Source organism: Rhopilema esculentum, chromosome 13, assembly GCF_057945365.1.
Source record: "Rhopilema esculentum isolate cy_ngs chromosome 13, ASM5794536v1, whole genome shotgun sequence".
Classification (NCBI taxonomy): domain Eukaryota; kingdom Metazoa; phylum Cnidaria; class Scyphozoa; order Rhizostomeae; family Rhizostomatidae; genus Rhopilema; species Rhopilema esculentum.
This window is the reverse complement of record NC_142827.1, coordinates 2665266-2684100: the sequence shown is the minus strand read 5'-3', so window position 1 is coordinate 2684100 and position 18835 is coordinate 2665266. Positions and strand designations below refer to the sequence as shown.

At 35.4% G+C, this 18835-nt stretch overlaps 1 protein-coding gene across 1 annotated transcript in view; it reads left to right on the top strand.

Moving 5' to 3' along the window:
• Positions 1-18835, top strand: part of LOC135691956 (ubiquitin C-terminal hydrolase 7) — a 33202-nt gene that overhangs the window by 6898 nt on the left and 7469 nt on the right. Inside the window, exons 6-32 of the mRNA XM_065209966.2 lie at positions 33-141; positions 590-678; positions 1958-2054; positions 2702-2746; positions 2899-2934; positions 4267-4307; positions 5306-5355; positions 5742-5824; positions 6977-7086; positions 7477-7574; positions 8069-8124; positions 8551-8583; positions 9247-9291; positions 9841-9907; positions 10472-10541; positions 11129-11189; positions 11589-11659; positions 12424-12487; positions 13097-13225; positions 14089-14281; positions 14537-14604; positions 15072-15125; positions 15307-15350; positions 16279-16332; positions 17084-17183; positions 17698-17765; positions 18035-18143. Coding sequence (XP_065066038.1) covers positions 33-141; positions 590-678; positions 1958-2054; positions 2702-2746; positions 2899-2934; positions 4267-4307; positions 5306-5355; positions 5742-5824; positions 6977-7086; positions 7477-7574; positions 8069-8124; positions 8551-8583; positions 9247-9291; positions 9841-9907; positions 10472-10541; positions 11129-11189; positions 11589-11659; positions 12424-12487; positions 13097-13225; positions 14089-14281; positions 14537-14604; positions 15072-15125; positions 15307-15350; positions 16279-16332; positions 17084-17183; positions 17698-17765; positions 18035-18143 — 2044 coding nt within the window. The remainder of the gene's footprint in view (positions 1-32; positions 142-589; positions 679-1957; positions 2055-2701; positions 2747-2898; positions 2935-4266; positions 4308-5305; positions 5356-5741; positions 5825-6976; positions 7087-7476; positions 7575-8068; positions 8125-8550; positions 8584-9246; positions 9292-9840; positions 9908-10471; positions 10542-11128; positions 11190-11588; positions 11660-12423; positions 12488-13096; positions 13226-14088; positions 14282-14536; positions 14605-15071; positions 15126-15306; positions 15351-16278; positions 16333-17083; positions 17184-17697; positions 17766-18034; positions 18144-18835) is intronic.

Below are 18835 nucleotides of genomic sequence, written 5' to 3'. Positions count from 1 at the left end.
TACGGCCTAACGAAAGATCTTCTCGTTTTCAGCTGGGACTCCAAGAAACTCACCGGTTACGTAGGACTGAAAAATCAAGGAGCAACTTGCTATATGAATTCATTGTTACAAACACTGTTTTTCATGAGTGAGCTTCGAAAGGTATGACAAATAGCGCCGAGTAATGCCGACTTATACCGAGTCGTACCGAGTGATAACGAATAGTCTCATATTTTATAGAATATATAAACCTTTTAGTCACTAAGCAATCATTGAGTTGAGCTTATCATGGATATTATCTTTAGTTAAATTGAGACGTTTACTTAAAAAAAGTTTCATTCACTTTTCTATGTAACTCCCAGTTTTTGTTACACTTTGATTTCGGCTTCTTTCTTTTATGACCTGGCTAAACGCCAAGTACTTTAACAATAGATAGATCAAGTACTTGCCCCCCCCCCCCCCCCCAATATTTGACTAAGTGATTCTGGCGAAAGGCTGTCAGATTCAAAACTCATTTAAAAATCCAAGTATTAAGACAAAATGCAAGATCTCGACACTGCCTTTACATAATTTTACTTTTCAACTACTGTGTTTTTCTATCCCCTTGCAGGCCGTCTACCAAATGCCGACAGAAACTGACGATATTAACAAAAGTGTCGGGCTTGCTCTTCAAAGAGTTTTCTATGATTTGCAGTTCAGGTTTGTTTATATCCTAATCAGTCTTAATTTCAGCTGAATTGTGGCTTATACGAACTACTTCACACTGAATCTCTTTAGCTGCTTTTTGAGTCCAGCAACTGATCTTACGGCCGAGAAATTAATTTTTTTTATGAAAAAGAGTAATGGGATGGGCTTAGGTGAAATAGAATAATTGATAGGATTTCTATCGGATTATTTTGTAGGCTTAGAAATTACTCATCCTGTACTCTGTAAGTATAACTGTCACGAATGACATTTGAAGATGGTGCAAAGCTTTGCATGTGACAATATCATGAGAACCAGCAAAGCAGCTGTGTGACAGGCCTTTCGTTAGATGTTGAAAGCATCCATTCCTGAGACCCAATGACTATAGAAATAGCTTAATACCTTGGTAGAATTAGTTTATTATATTTTGAATAAATACCAGAACAGATAACCACCTACGGAGTGATTTTTTGAATAAGAAATTGAATACTCTACCACCATGGCTATTTTGTAAACAATTTCGCTGTGTTTCAAGCACTTTTTGATATCCACATACCCTGGGGAAAGACTCTCCTCAAGCAAAAAGTACCTCAAATCCAACCCTTGGAATCCAAGATCTGTGTGTAATATACTCGCCAGTTGGGACGAGAATTACGGATCTTTGCCAGATGACCGACCATTTGTCTGGATAAAGGTTAAGTGTCAGCCTTGGACGTGTTGATCCTACCACTCCTATTGAGCCTACTTTAAGAGATCAAGTGTACCTATACACAGGTTCCAAAGCATACTTCATGTCTTTGAACCCAAGGATTTTAAAACAGATCTGTGTTTTATTTCTGGCACTAATGCATCCTCGGAAAATTGCAAGTTTATGGAGAGTAGTTGTAGTTCTTTATGTTTTGAATGTCAGTTTAATCAGTTCGTTTAGAAGAGGATTCTAATTCCGAATTGCTAGCAGTCTTTGTAACCAGCTTCAATGAAACATCGCTCCCTTATTTTAGGAATAACATTCATGTTAAGTGAATCAGAGTACACGGCCTTTACAGATAGTTCGTGTATAATGATGGCAGCAAAACAGTTTCTGAATGGAACAAACGCATTGCTTGGTTGGAACCAAATTGTAACAAGCACTTAATTTCATTGGGAGCATGCTTAATTTAAGTATTTTGTATTTCCCGTGACAAGTAGTTCACTCTTCAATAAAATGTTTCTTGCCTTCAGGCTTAGCTTTACTGAATCTCTAAGAAAACTATATTATCTAGAAGCCTTATTTAAATGTCCTTTTATCCTGCAGTGAAGAATCTGTTGGTACAAAAAAGTTGACAAGATCTTTTGGGTGGGAAACACTTGATAGTTTTATGCAGCACGACGCACAGGAGCTATGTAGAGTGGTATGTTGGATGTCGTTTGAATGTTTTTTGCCTTAAGAATCTTTTTCATTGACATTAAAGTTGAAATGAGTTGAAAGAACCTTCACTTTTCTTGACTGTGTGTCGTGTCTTGTCCTTGAAAAGATGATAGAGTTCTTAACTGATGATGTCACAAAATCTTTTTCTGAATTTTTGCATTTTGAACCGTAATGTGAAAGAGCATCATACAATACCTCTAAATCTGCAAAATCAGTTAAAGGTATTATGAATTGGCTGAGACATGTCCCGATGAGCACAAGCTCTGCCCCCATCAAATCTCTGTAGGTTTACCTCTGTTCGTATCTTTATGGCTAATATCACATCCAATTTTTGACATATTTAACCTTTAGTATTTATATATTGTATTATTACACGGTGTTCTTTAAGGTTATGTGGTAAAAATTCGAAAGTTTAAAATTAGATTTTTATGACGTCAAGTTTCAATTAATTCTTTATAGCTTATAGCTACTGGTTCAGACCTGTTTGCTGATGTGTTAGTCTATTTTGCTCATATTTTTCCTTATTACCAAGCCATTTCATTTTTCATTGTACTTTTCTTCTTGGCTTGTGCTTATCACATTTAAAGCCCGGACTTTATGATATGAAACTGTTCTCAAACTGATTTCTAGCTCCTGGACAATATGGAAAGTAAAATGAAAGGAACAATTGTTGAGGTACATTTGTTTTCATGCTCTCACTTTTTTCAACACGTTTTCGTGGCGTAAAAAACCTTTATCCAATGTGCAAATAATTGCCTCTAATCTTGCTTTGCTCTTGTTAATCATTGGGCTATTTCTTTGTCTGAATATCTCTTTCTTTACATTAGGGTACCATACCGCGTCTACTCGAAGGAGAAATGGTTGTAAGTAAACAAATTGGTTGCTTGCTTCATAGTCAATAAGAAAGAAATTTGATTTCGCGATTCCTTTACAGCATAGTATTTGAAAGCTTTACTTATTAAATTCAGCAAAAATTGGAGTCTGGTGGCAGAAATGAGGGCCAAATGTACCACAAAAAGCCACTTTTGCTCAATTTGATTTTCGCCTGGGACAATACATTTCCAAAGCGAGTGGATTTTGTACCAGAGTTTGCACAATATCACACGTTTTTCTCAAAGATCAACTGATATAAACATGTCCAGCAGGGTTGTTTCAGATAGAAAAATAAGCTTCGATTATGGATAGTTTTTAACATCAAAGCCTGACAAGACATTAACGTGACTCAATGTCAAGGCTTGTAACAAACCTGTTTTTCATGCTAATCGCCATCTGACAGCTAACACCAGATAAAATTAAATTACAAGCAAGTTTTTGAAAATCAGAAGATACCAGTCTAGTACTATTTGCTTTTAGTAAAAACATCCCTGACATACCATTTCTCGATGCCAATCTCAGATTGCTTTGTTCGAACGTTTTGGAATGTAAAACACTTCGTCCGATGGAGTGTAGACCAGTAATTATGCCATGCATTTCTTTGTCTCGGGGTTCCTTTTCAAATTTTGCTACTGTGCCAGTTTGCCTGGTTGGAAAACAAGTGCGTTTCGAGCAGGATACTCAAGTTTTGCTCATTACCCGCAAAAATGTCTTTATCTGCTAATGAAGGTGATATCAGGTGCAAGTTTGGATGAAGCCCTGTATGCCAAGGCAAAATTTTAATATACCGTAAGTCCTCGAATTGCCCCCCCCCCCCCTCGAAAAAGCCCCTCCCCCTCGAATAAGCCCCCACCCTAAAACTACAAATTTTCAATAACCCTCCCCCCTCGAATATGCCCACCCCTCGAATAAGCCCCCACTGCTACCGTAAATTCTCGAATTGGACCCCTCAGTTTGATGATTTTTGCCTTCCGAGGTTGCCTTTGGCGTTGTATTAAATTGCCACAGCAAATTCATACTTTTGGTAAGAATTAATTAAATGCACATAGAGACATTCCTACTATAATAAACGAGTGCCCCCTTCGTATAAGCCCCCTCCTCAAATAAGCCCCCATCCAAAGATATGAAAAGTAAATAAGCCCCCAGGAGGCTAATTCGAGGATTTACGGTATGTTGGATTAAATTTCAATTTTAAAATTATATTACACAACGTTGGATTCTCGTCATCTTTTTGCCTTATTCCTGACAATTACCTTGACAATAACTCATTGCAAAATTCATTGCAACTCATTGCACAAGCTAATCCAGATTCTTCGTTTTAGTCATATGTGCAGTGTCTCCATGTCGACTACAGGTCCAACCGGTATGGTTTCTTTCTATTCCACAATTACCATTGACAAAACATCTGCCTTTGTTATTAGAATCTATTAGACTCATCAAAAGTGACTTTAATCAAATTGAATTTCGCGAAATCTAGTATCATCAAAACGATTTTTCATTTGAGAGGAATTAAATCGTCATAATATGTTAAGCTATCTTGTTAGACTGTCTTTAGTTTAACCTTAACAAGATCTTTTCCAACTTAGATTCGTAAATAATTTAAATGCTGAAAGAGTGATTTTGTAAATGCCACAACTTTTTTGAAATCCTTTCTTTTCATTAAACCCTTGAAACATGAAAATATGTTTTCCAGTCGCTAGTGAAGTTGTTTCTCGCAATTTTTTCTGTTTCATTTAACAGGTAGCAGAATTCTCCTTTTCTTATGTAATATTTGGCCCATCATTGGAAGCTTCATTTAATATGAATTCCAATTTGAGTTTGAATATGAATTTTGGTAGGGAACAAGAAACTCACAGCTTATCAATGATGCTCACATCTTCCGATACATTTTAATTGTGTAAATAGCTTGGCCTGGAATGGCAAATGATTTTCAAGAGTATATTTTTATTGCGATTATTAGAGATCAGCAATCCACCTATGATGCTTATCAAAAATCCTGCTTGCTACTACCTGCTTGCTAATTTTTTAATTCTTTTACCACATCCAACTCCATAAAATGTTGTTTTCTGCAAAGTTACGAGGCTCGATGTATTCCAATGGATTCATTTCGGATAACTATAATATTTAAATCTAGAGCCAACATTGTTGGAGATAGGGGGTATGGTGTCAGTCTTTTTTATCAGAAAGAATAACTTTTTTCAAACAACACTGAAGCAACAGGGCATCCTAAGAACTTTTAGCAAGGAATTGTACAGATGAATTTTACATGTGAATTGTACATGTGATACCGAAGACTCTGGAATCAGTTGTTTTTATTATATGATCAAATAATTTATAGTGATTTTCGTTTTTCTTTCCTAGAAAAGAGCCGTTTTATGATATTCAACTCAGTATAAAAGGGAAGAAAAATGGTATGTGTCTAAAAATTATACAAGCATTATTTTTTCAATGCTTTATATGGAATGAAGTTTTTAGTAAGTGTTTTAGTGCATGTATTGATTAAATTAAATTATTTTAAGTAATGGATTTACCATTTAGTAGGGATGAGCTAACAATGGATTAAACTTCAAAGATAGATTCGTTTTATAACTCACAGTGTTATTGTCGTATTTTACTTTATTCAAAGTTGTAAAAATTTTAATACTTCAAAGAAAAAATTGAAATTAACATAAATGGGGGAGACCTACTAAATGTTAACTGATAATATTTTGTTTCGGTTTTTTGAACGAGCGTCACAGGAATGTTTTTGAAATTAACATCTTCACCTCAGATTTTTAAAACTCTTTTTTCATTTTAGTGTATGAATCGTTCAAAGAATATATAACACCAGAAAAGCTTGAAGGGGATAACAAATATGACGCAGGGGATTATGGGATGCAGGTATGTTTTTTCAGAGAATAATGAAATAATGGTTGATTGTAATTGGTTCAGATTTGTCCTGTCCTGTCCTTATATGTCCTGTTCTGTCTTGTCCTGTCCTTCCATGTCCTGTTCTATCTTGTCCTGTCCTGTCCTGTCCTGTCCTGTCCTGTCCTGTCCTGTCCTGTCCTGTCCTGTCCTGTCCTGTCCTGTCCTGTCCTGTCCTGTCCTGTCCTGTCCTGTCCTGTCCTGTCCTGTCCTGTCTTGTCCTTTCATATCCTGTCTTTTCCTGTCTTGTCCTGTCTTGTCCTGTCCTGTCCTGTCCTGTCCTGTCCCGTCCTGTCCTGTCCTGTCCTGTCCTGTCCTGTCCTGTCCTGTCCTGTCTTGTCCTGTCTTGTCCTGTCTTGTCCTGTCTTGTTCTGTCTTGTTCTATCCTGTCCTGTCCTGTCTTGTCCTGTCCTGTCCTGTCCTGTCCTGTCCTGTCCTGTCCTGTCCTGTCCCGTCCTGTCCTGTCCTGTCCTGTCCTGTCCTGTCCTGTCTTGTCCTGTCTTGTTCTGTCTTGTTCTGTCTTTTTCTGTCCTGTCCTGTCCTGTCCTGTCCTGTCCTGTCCTGTCCTGTCCTGTCCTGTCCTGTCCTGTCCTGTCTTGTCTTGTCTTGTCTTGTCCTTTCATATCCTGTCTTGTCCTGTCCTGTCCTGTCTTGTCCTGTCCTGTCCTGTCCTGTCCTGTCCTGTCCTGTCCTGTCCTGTCCTGTCCTGTCCTGTCCTGTCCTGTCCTGTCCTGTCCTGTCCTGTCCTGTCCTGTCCTGTCCTGTCCTGTCTTGTCTTGTCTTGTCCTTTCATATCCTGTCTTGTCCTGTCCTGTCCTGTCCTGTCCTGTCCTGTCCTGTCCTGTCCTGACATGACCTGACCTGACCTGACCTGACCTGACCTGACCTGACCTGACCTGGCCTGGCCTGACCTGACCTGACCTGTCTTATTTTCTCTTCATTATTATTATTATTTTTTCTTGTCATAATATACGCAGCAAACGGAGTTTAAATGACATTTAAGATTTTAATAATAAGACGGTTTTAAAGTTTTGGGTTCTTTTGTTTAGCATTATTTTCCTGGCATCGTTGTCATACTGGCATGGATGTATTTTTGATGTAAATTTGAATTTTGTATATCTACAGGATGCAAAGAAAGGTGTCATCTTCAAAAAGTTGTCGCCAGTTTTGCATCTGCATCTGCTCCGGTTTCAGTACGATCCAATGACAGACTCGAATTATAAAATTAACGACAGGTAAGTTTTGACAGATTTGTTTGAAGCATAGCTTACGGATTCAATCAAACATAAAGTTTTGAGTTTATTGTTCGTACCAACTTCAAGTTTGGATTTTACGAAATTATACCATCAACAAAAATTGATACTGCAGTATATTAGAGATCGTATAAGTGCTAAATCTGGGTCTGATTTGATTTGCGAGTTCAGTTTGTACATTTTGCTTGTGAATAAAATTGCGCTAAGGCAATTCGAACACAGTGTCTTATTAAGGGCATTTGAACGACTATCCACACTGAAAAAAATTTGAAATAGCAATTTTTTTAAACTAAACAGACTGCTTTTGTAAAAGTTTTTTTCGGATGTGCAGGCTTTTTGCGGTAATTTTGAAAATGCTTGTTTTCGTTTCAGGTACGAATTTCCTGAAAAGCTTGATTTAAGCGAGTTTCTTGAGAAACCCGAAGAGACACCATCCACATACACTTTGCACGCTGTTCTTGTACATAGTGGTATGTTGTTTCTCCATTTGCCGTGTAAATTTACAGCCTCACCTTATCCCTAGTTGTACACTCCTGCTGTTAGCATTTGAAAGTAGGAAATGATGGCCAGGACTTTTCAGAATGCCCTGTTCTTCTCGATTTCATTGCCAATCGTTTTAGAACTGCCATTGGCGGAAATTTAGCAAATCATTCTTTGCCATATCTTTGAATCCTAAATGATAACAACGTTTTCTTATTGCTTCACATTGACTGAAAAATGTATTGATATACTTGGCTCAATTACAGTGTTGTAAAGGCGAGAACAGCTGATCTTAAATATCGATTTTCTCTAAACTGCTAAAATCAACCCAATTTGATTCAAAAATAGAATTTGGACAATGTAACAAAAAGATAACTTGCATCATGTTCCTCCACTTGTTATGCACAAGGAGGATGTCTTGTTACTCTTTAGGTCCTAGAAAAATCATTAGTTTTTATTGTTGAATGCTGTTGTCTTTTTGTAGGCGATAATCACGGGGGACATTATGTTGTGTATATCAATCCCAAGGGTGATGGACAGGTAAGACAATCTTCCTTCATCTCGCAGCTTCCGATGTGTCTGCGAATATTTATTTCCTAGTTTGAAAGACCTTTTTATGTCTTTTGCAATTTTTAATCCTACATCAACAAGTATACTCACAAATAATGTTGACAATAAAACTCGTCCCTGCTTTTGGTACAGGTATATTCAAATCTATAGTCCTCCCATTACTTATTCTCAAGATATTGAATAAGGTTGTTCAACGGCCAGACTCCTAAGTTTCTCCGTTAAATTCTTGATAAACGAAACAGTTTCCCTTAAATGTCCGAATTCAGACTTTTTTTCTTTATTTCTCAGGTAAATAAAAAAAAATTTGGCATGTATATATTTTATGAATTTTGTTTTCTGTAAAATTGAAAAGGTGAATCTGCATTTTAAAAAAAATTACGATGTTTTTTGTTTTAGTGGTTTAAATTCGACGATGATGTTGTTTCACACGTTAGTATTTTTCAGTTCCTTCTCAGTATTTTAGCTCTTTCAGTTCCTTTTTCAGTCCCATCTTCTCATATAAATACTATTGTTGTAAGCATCGGTTATCTCATTTGCATAAAAATTTTGATCAGCGTTCACAAGATTCATAGCTGGACTTTTTTCTTCTCCTTTCTAGATAACAATAGCATCGTTTTCCTTCGCCAAGGAATCAAATTGATAGAAATAGGCCACAAAAATTATTTTCACAAGAAATAGGCCTATTAAAATATAAACAAATTTTTTATTTGTTTATTTCATTCGGCTTTTAAAATTATATTGAAAGTACAAGGTTTTGGCACATTACAGCTGAAGATCATATGAAACATTTCGCAACATTGTAAAGTATGCTGTCCTCAAACACCCTTCTCAGCATATGAAATGTTGACACGGTGGTGTTGACAGTCTGAGAAAAAGTATTGTTACATGTCATGAAAGTTTTTCTGCTGCCTCGTTATCTATCAAAAGCTTTTTCTTACAAACAATGCTCTCGATGAAGCATTTTCATTATGATTATTTATAATTCAAATTTAGTTTTTCCTTAGTAATTATAATCCAAAGCAAATCAACGAATGATAGAAACACAAATATTTAGCCACTGAATGTGATATGGATTTTTTCAAATTTATCTAGGCAACCAAAAAGGAAGCAATTGAAAATAATTTTGGTGGACACGACGTAAGTATTATGAATTTTTGTTTGAAACACCATTATTTAACTATGATTGAAAATCTGAATAAGCAATATGCAACATGCTAGAGAACACTTACTTGCTTATTTTCAACTTAATTGCTTTGAAATATTTTAATACTTCGTTGAACTCTTTTTTGTTCACTTGGAATCTCAATTTGAAGGATCTCGCTGTAAAAGGCAATTATTTCTGGAAATCTGTTGAATAAGAGAAGAATTTTCTGCTTTATGAAAGTATTGCTTTGAACATTTGCCTCCGAGCATTTAATACAAAAAACCGTCAGGAATTCTCAACCTGGTTTTGATTTTAACTTGAATATGATTGAATAATTGAATTTTTCAAGAAGATTTTTTGTATTATTCTGATAAACCGAAGCAAAATACTATTTTTTTATATTGTGGAGTATAATTTAATGATCTTTCGGGAAATTAGGTTTGTAAATATGTGTGGATTGGCAGATTCTGGTGCATGTAGATTTTTTCGTTTCTGTATTTGTCGTGTTCTTTAGTCTAGTATCCATAAAATTGCTCTTGCAGGAAGACCTAACTGTGAGGCATTGCACCAATGCATACATGTTGGTATATGTCAGGGACAGTCACATAGGTTGGTATCACATATTGTCATTATTTTGTCACTTGGCTACCTTAATAATCTGAAAAATTTTACCATGCTATTAGGCCTAAGCACTGTATTTTTCACTTCATCAAGTTAGAAACTTGCTTTAGATATATTATACTTCAGTATAAGTTGGCGAGGTTCAGTTTATTGGAAATTTGCTGTCAATGAAGAAAGATGAAATGGCTCTTATGTGGCCACAGATCCGTCGCCATATTTCAGGAAATTCCTTAAACTGATATCTGTGTCACATTTCCATATTACCTGTAAACCACTTCTATTTAGCATCGAAACAATTTTTTACATAAATCCCGATTTATATAAACAATCCTTCAAATATATGAGCGCTAATCGTTTAATTTCATATCGCGAAAAATTGTAACCAGGCAATAATGTTTCTAATAAAGTACTGGGGAATTTTATTATTATGTATGTGGCGCAACTAATTTCACTCCTCCAAAAACTGTAAACTGTTAGTTTGAAAAGATGCAAGTTTGCTGTATATGGTTATTGCTAGTTTCTGATTGTATTCCATGATATTTTTATTTGTAGGTCAAGTATTGCAAGAAGTACGTGACGAGGATATCCCTGAACATCTCAAACGAAAGTTTCAAGAAGAAAAGTAAGTTACTCTTTCACAATTTTTCAACAATTTCTAATACTTTTGTAATGTTGGAAAATCATCCAGAAAATTGATAGGTATAGCATACCATCAGCAAATTTTACTTCATGTAAGAGCTGATTGTTTTTACTAACTGCAGTTTGGTAACATAAGGTAGGGGTAGTTAAGAACCAGATAAAAAGTTCACCAAGAGCAAATGCTGGTTTCATGTCCGCATTCTTTTCTGTAGCTTCTGCCGTCAAACAGTTATCTAGTGTGTTTTCGACGTATCACCGTGGAAACTCTTACAACTCGGTGCTTTCCTGGGTTTCGTATCACACAGTTAATTCTCCTCTTACCAATCATTATCGTGTCTGAAATGATCTTAGCCATTCCCTTTAACAACCAGTGAAATGAGGTCTTTAGGCCGCTCTGATCCTCGTTGGTTGAAACGTCACTTGATGAGCGCACAGGCTTCTGGTCTGCCACAAGCTGGCCAGGCCATGCCTTAAGACTTGCCTTGTATCAGCCATCTCATATTAGGCCCATTTTGAGTCATAATCTCTCTGTCACTGCATTGGTGTTGATGCTGTTTTTATTTTATTCAGACGTCTTGAAGCCCAACGACGGAAGGAAAGAAGCGAAGCTCATCTTTACATGGACGTAGATGTGAGTACATGTTCCTCGTGGTAATTACAAGGGTGGGGCTTGGTTTGTTCATAAGGAGTGTTTGAAATTGGCTGTTTATGGTCACAGAGTGCGTGAATACTGAAATAACAAGGGCGGAGGTCGGAAGACTAAAAGTTGACCCGTTCTCGTTACACACGCTTTACGTTTATTTCATTATAAGACTTAATTGCTTCACAAACTGCTCCTTTCCCAGATAATAATTTTAATAAACCACATGAAATAGAATAGTAAAGAATTTTCTTTTGATGATCGACATCAAATCTTGTTTCCAGCTGTGCTCTATTGTCTCTTTATTTGATGTTTTCCCATATTTAAAGTTAGGGTCTTGATGTTCTTTTTTGTTTGTTTATTTGTTTTTAACTGTTTTCGTCATCATAGGTCGTTACCAGCGATGTTTTCTACTCATGGAACGGCAACGACCTTTTCGATATTGATCGATATAGGAAAATGTATGTTTAATTTTGAAATATTTGAATGAATTTTTTATTTTTTTTGACATTTTTGAAAAGTGTTGCAAGATTGCCAAGGGTATAACTTTCTCAACTGTCCCTTCAAGAGTCGTATGCAGGGGCGGACACTTGATCAAATATTGGGAGGCAAGCCTATTGTTTTAATAAGATGACTTCACATTTCCCATTGTTTTAGAACAAAAGACCATTGTCCTCTCAAGTATTCCGAGAGAGTAGAGCGGTCGCCCCCCTCCCCTCAAGTAGAGCGGTCGCCCCCCTCCCAAGTGTCAGCCACTGGTCGTATGTTCCTTGATCTGGGATCCTTTTCTCAAAAGATTTAAACTTTCAAATAAGAACCTCCCGTTTTAGGAAATAAAAAATATCTTAGAATAAATTGTTGATTGTTTAAAATTTCTTTTTTAAATCATCTGGGTAGACATTTTCTATGTAGACAGTTTCTGTCTATCTCATTTAAGTCTCAAATGCGATCTCAAAGACATATAATATTGTTGTATTAATAACACCCTTTTGGCAAGGTGTTAATATGGAGTATAGGTATTTGCTCCGTAATTATTAGCGCCGTCTGAGGTTGCACCCTGACATATGCACTTGAGCAAAGCAACCAGGGGGTATTGTCTTAAAGTCGTTAGAGTACCCTTAACGGCTCGACCAGTAGAAATTCTTGATATTTGCAAGCGCCAAAGTTTTGCGGAAATATTTTATATTTCTTTAGCAATTAACCAAGCAAATATATTCTTTTCCAGTCGTTTCAGAGTTCCTAAAAACGAAAAACTGAGTGACTTGATGAAAAGACTAGCAAATTTAATGGTACACCACTTAATTATTTTACACCATTTTGTACTCACATTGTAACTGTCGTAGTAATCTACAAATCTATAGTTGCCTTTAATTCTTATTCAGATATTGACTTGTTAAGAAATATTAAGTAGTCTATAGAAAAAGTTTACCGTTTTACTGGCTTAACATTTCTAAAACAATGAAATCGTTTTTGAATTAATCATAAAATGCTTAAGAAATGAACATAAAACAAAGGTTTCCACCTAATTTTTTTTCTGACTATTACCTTTCAACGCGATGATTTATTTTCAGTTAATCATGGATAGTGAATCTCCAACACTGTTGAGAGGTTTATGGTTCTACAAATTTTCATATCCAACATAAATCAGTATAACTTAACTTGACTCGAAGTGGCCGTTTTTGTTGAAACCAAGTCATATATTTTGCATACTTAGAAATGTTGTAACGCTTTTGTTGTTTTATTCGAAATCCTACAGACTATTACTTCTTTCAAGCCAAAAAATATAATAAATAAAAAAAGGCTTCGTTTGCACAAAAAAGAAATTCGACTTCTATTGATTCAAATCTTTCACCAATTGTTTCTTCCCTTAACCTAGTCTATCTTTCTCTGCCTAATAGGGCTATAGCTCACCTGATCAACTGCGTCTTTGGCCTCTGTCAAGACGAACGAACAACACAATTCGACCAAACTCCTTCGATTACTCTAATGTGGACAAGAAAAAATTCCCCACGATCAACGACGTAGATGTGAGTGAAACTGTGATCTAGTGAACTTATCAGCTAATACACTGGTCTTTATAAATACTGTAATTTCTAAACAAAGATCTCTTTATAAACCCTTTTTATCTTCTCTCTTCCTATTTTTTCGTTTTTAATTGTCTTGCTTGATTACTTGAATTGTGTAGTTAAAATATGGTTTTCGTTTTTAATATAGTTGCCACATTCATTGATCCAGTTTTTGAACTAGAAAATGAACAATGATTTCGATATTTGTTTTTAATTCCGAATGTCTTTTAACCCGCACCAAGAGACCATGACTACTTTCTTTTCATGTGATAATGTAGTATATTGGAAATTAATATATGGTTTCCGGAACTGCATTTATTGTTCTGCATATTTCATTTTGTTACTAGTTTTCGTAAAAGATAAGCAACATAACTCTTACTAGTGTGATTTTTGGTTGTAACATATCAAAATTGCAAATATTTCTTAATGCTGGTCCTATACGCTATGAGACAGGGCTGTCTTCTTAAACCTGAATTGTCCCGACGTATTGTTTTGCAAAGAAGCATAAAACATGTTAATTTCATGTTTGAAAAGGTGCCTAGGATTGGCTTCCATATTTCCTCTAAAGAAAATAGCCAGCAAAGGCCTTTAAACAACAAAAACTCAATTAGTTTCAGATCCTCTTTCCTGTTGGTAAGTTCATTGTGAAAATAGCCTCAAGACGCCAGACTCTACTTCACTGCCTCCTACCCCCTACCTCCCCCTACCTCCCCCCTACCCCCTTCCATGATTTCATGCTCGGTATATGGAGATTTCATCGCGGAGGTTTTAAGATTTTACATTGTGATAATGATAAAGTAAACAGAGACCTTATCCAATTACAGGTGGCCACTCTCAGCGAACAGGATCAAATTCTACTAGCTTTTCTTGAAACTGTAGACCCAGAATCAGCAGACAAAGTGTTGCCACCTTTCGACGAAAATAACCATGTTTTGCTATTTTTCAAATATTACAATCCAAGGACGAAAATTATGGCTTATTGTGGCCATCATTATGTTCCAGTCACTAAATCACCACGTGAGTTTTCGTAGAATTTTATTTCGTTAGAAAAGTTTGCCACAAATAATCTTACGTTTCTAATCTTACGTTATAATGCCACGAACATTTGCCACGAATAATCTTACGTTACGTTTTCTCCGTTTGCCTGTTAAATTTGAACCAAATACTTTGCTTTTTCAGCAGATAACTTAATGCCACAGTACAAAATTGTTTTTAGTATTCATTCGGTTTTCAAGAATTTTTATTTCAAATGTCTTCTCTTCCAACTTGCAGGAGAACTTTTTCCACTAATGTGTGAACGAGCAGGATTGCCCAAGGACACAAAACTACTTTGGTTTGAGGTAACGATTCCGTTTTTATGTTTCTTAACCAGTATTATCGCTTTGATGAGCTGAAGCTTATATCATAATATTGTTAATAAGATATCATCTTACTGAATATCATGTCATATTAATGAATCAATATTTTATACGATATTTTAACTGAATATATTATGTCCTTTGGATGAATATCATCTTATTGAATAGTCAGAATATATATTATCATGCTACTGAATGCAAATTATAATATTTTTTTATAATTTTCTTTTTATAATGATATTCTGAACCAGATATTTCTGCTTTCTTTTGATACATTAGTCAGCAGCCTCATGAATCAAATAATTTGCAAAGATATTTTGAATATTATTAAGGTTTTACTATTAAAGAAAAAAGTAACCGATATATTTTAAAAGATGTTTAACTGTATTCAAATTCTTTAGTTGGTTTTGCTTGTATATTATTTTTTAAGCTTTCTTTGTTACCTGCAGGAAATTCGACCGGGGATAACTGAAAAAATTAACACAGATAAACGATTCGACGAGGTATGTGGTGGCATTCTGTTGGTATTTAACATTGCTTTTATTATAGAAATCATATAGAATATATATTTATTCCTAGGTGTTTGAGATATTTTCGAAGGTGAAAAACCTGAGGATTTTTGTCTTTCTGTTTTAGCCAGCCGAACATTTTTTGAGGTCTTTCATTTTATTATTTGTCCTTTAGGCTGTTCAAGATTTGATGGATGGTGACATCATTTGCTTTCAAGCGTAAGTATCAGTATTTTGCTTTATTCTTTATTAATTTCTTCATTCTTTTCTTTTTTAAAAACTACCTGCTGTAGTAACTAAGTCTATTGCAAAGGTTTAGTGTCGTATAATCTAAATGAACACGATAGAATTTTCAACAGCTACCAGTGCAATAATCAGATTAAATTTGTTACTATACCAATATTAGTATAAATACAACCGACTTTTATGCTCCACTCCATTTTAATGAATTCTGAAAATCTCTAATTCATCTCTCCTCATTAAACTCACCTTAAATTAGAAGCTGCCGTGTCCCCCTCTTTTTCCACTTTCATGTAATTTTTCTATTCTTTCTTGTAATTTAATTCTGTTACTGTTGCTTATAATTTTTTGAAATTCAGATTGTATAATATTACTGTATATCACAAGCGTATGTAATAGGGCACTGGGCTCGATAACCTTTCAGGTTTATCTCATTGTCCTAGGCAACACTCACGGACATTCTCTTTGTAATTCTTTAATTCCTCTTTATGTTTAAGACAATAAGTAAATATATTTTTAATAAACATGCTGTAAAAATATTGCTTAATGAAAGAAATTTGAATTTGAATTTAAACTGTTACAAACGGGCTAAGATATAACCAGCAAAATATCTAATGTTTAGTAAAGTATTAGTTTCGTTTCGCCTGGGTGTTTAAATTTTGGAAGCAGACCCAAAATATTGTCTGTGATTATGTTGATATATCTTAGGTAATTTTCAATAATATTTAGTTTAAATTCAGCTGCCTCTGCACGTGTAGAACTATTTTGTAATATTTTTTATATAATATTGTCCAATTTCTACAATTCTACGAATATTATCTTGACGTCATTACTGGGTCACTTTTTAATTGATGTCGATTAAATACTTAACAATGCTGGATACTTAAATCGATTATTTTTTATTTAGATACGAGCCTGATCTACTCAGCTACAGCCTTCCTACTTGTGAGGAATACTTCAGGTAATCACAAACAATGATAACCCTTTATTATTACCGCACAGTATCTAGAAAGCAGTACACATTTTATTAGCGTTTTGTCCTCTCACACTGTACAGCAATGACTGTATTTATGCACCAGGGGTCATTGGCCCAGACGCATTGCTTGGGCTTTCTTGGGTGCGTGTCCTTTTCCCGGGGCATCTTTGCAAAAATTGATGCCCCATAGCGAGATAAAGATGGCAAATGTTTCTAGAGGCAGTTTTTTGCCGTCAAGTTTTTTGCATCTTTTCTGTAGCTACGCATGTTGGTTTGCAGACTTTTCTGAATGCAATTCCAAAGCAGATTTTAGAATTATGAACATCATCCTTCATTTACAGAGGAATTTTTTCCTTAAAGTATTGTATTTGTAACTACGAGCTTCCAAAGCTTCTTTTACCTGTTGTTCCTCTCGATGTGACTACAGCTAATGACTCCAACGCCGTGGATTACATGGAAGTAGCGACTTCCTTAAATCTACTTGGTGAAAATTCTGTCATGTTAGGGACTCGAACCCCAGGTCATTGGGCCTGTAGTCTATCCTCACAATATGATGAACTATGAGTGTTGAACGAACATATTTTTGTAAACTTTCCAGCAGTTATAAGAGAGAAAACTCAAATGTTTTTATTTCTCGAATGTAAAGGTCAAGTTTTGTATTTATCGGTGCTTTTATACACAAGCTTTTTGGATATCTGATGGAGTTAGATGTCTTTAATTTGTTGTTCCATTTCAGGGACTTATCAAACCAGATAGATGTTATTTTATGCGATAAAAACATCCCAAATGATGCTGGGTTCAACGTCAAATTGTCTTTGAGGATGCAATACATGCAGGTTTGTTTTTTGCCAATGCAACTTCCAACGACATTACTTCGAAGTATTTATCAGGGAGGCTTTTTAGTCATCTGGAGTTGTGAAAATAAGCTGAAGACGGTTTTAAGCTAATCATTAACTGACATTTTCATCAAAGCCTTTTTGAATAAGAATTTGGCTTTGTCTACTGTTGGGTAAAAAGTTTTTTCCCCAAAAACTTTGAGATTTGCGCGAGGGTATACAGTTTGTGCGTCAATGTCTGATTTTTGAAAAACGTTTATATTTGTACATCATTTATCATTACAATGTCGAATTTTTATTGTCAATCAAATATGAATTAGATATATTTACAATCAGGCCATTTGTGCCATTTTGTGCCAATTTTTATATTGCAATTCATTTTGTCAACATTTATCTTTTAAATTGTTACTTCAAATATGCTTTCAGTTTGATAGGCACCTTAGATTTGTTTATTGCTTCATCGCCCTTTTTGATTTTCGTTTTCATTTCCCCCCTGTTTTTCTTGTCAATCTAGCTCGCAGAAACAGTCGCAAAGCATCTTGGGTGTGATCCGATGAAGCTGCAGTTCTTCAAACCACAAATGTAAGCGAATATTCACCTACAAAATAAAAAATATTGTTCTTTTTATTTTCTTAAATGACTTTATCTAGTAAATCAGTTAGAAGTACCCAGATCTTCCCTTTTATTTCAGGTACCTTTTCGTTTGAAAGATGCCGTCAGATTCAATAAAAGTTTTAAGTTGCATACACAAATGAGTTGTGTGTTGAATGGCTCAATGTCCTTGATAACTTCAGTAGCATTTTTAAACCATATTCTCAACTAACTTTTACATTGATTTCGTTCGTCCTTAGGTACAGGGATGCGGCAGGCAGCGCTGTCAAATGTAGCTATGAAGGCACACTTAGGGATATGCTAGCAATCTTCCGAAGTCGATCGCCGAAAAAGTTATATTATCAAATTGTAAGTAACTTAACTAGAATATCTTTTCTACTAGTCGTATATTCCTCCAGGAAAACACTTTTTATTATTCTGATTTTCTTTTTCTTGGTAACTCATCATTTCTAAATTGGCTCCCTTAATTCCTTCATCTATCCATTTTAACAAAGTACCCACCTACCTACGTTACAAAAGCTTACTACTTTCCACTTGTTTGATTAGCGTCATGTAATACGTGAACGGCCCGCTATGCCAAAGCATTCAGAAACTTGCTTATATCTTCGAACCTCACGAATATTCGAGCAAATGGTATGCAGGGTTATGTCCTGAAACGTTCTATGCTTAATAAAGTGCATAAGTCCACCTGGGATTTTTGGTCTAGTCAAAATTGTATACATTTGAAAAAGTTATTTGGAAATATTCTTTTTTCCGCCCTTTGCTATTTTGTATTCCGCGAGAATTTTTTTACGAAGTAGATCCTCTTCTTCAGTCTTGCAAAGTAAAGGTGCCATCACATTTGGATCTTAAAAATATTTATCTTTGCTTCTACCGAGCATCTGAAGGTAGTTTTTGGGATACTAAGAAACTATGCTTATCGAGCAGTGTCCTGGTCCTTCCTCTTGATGTGACCAAACCTAGTGATTCATACGCCTGGAATTACAGAGAGCTGGCGACTCTCCTCATTTGGATCTTGAGTCCACTGCCCTTAACAAATG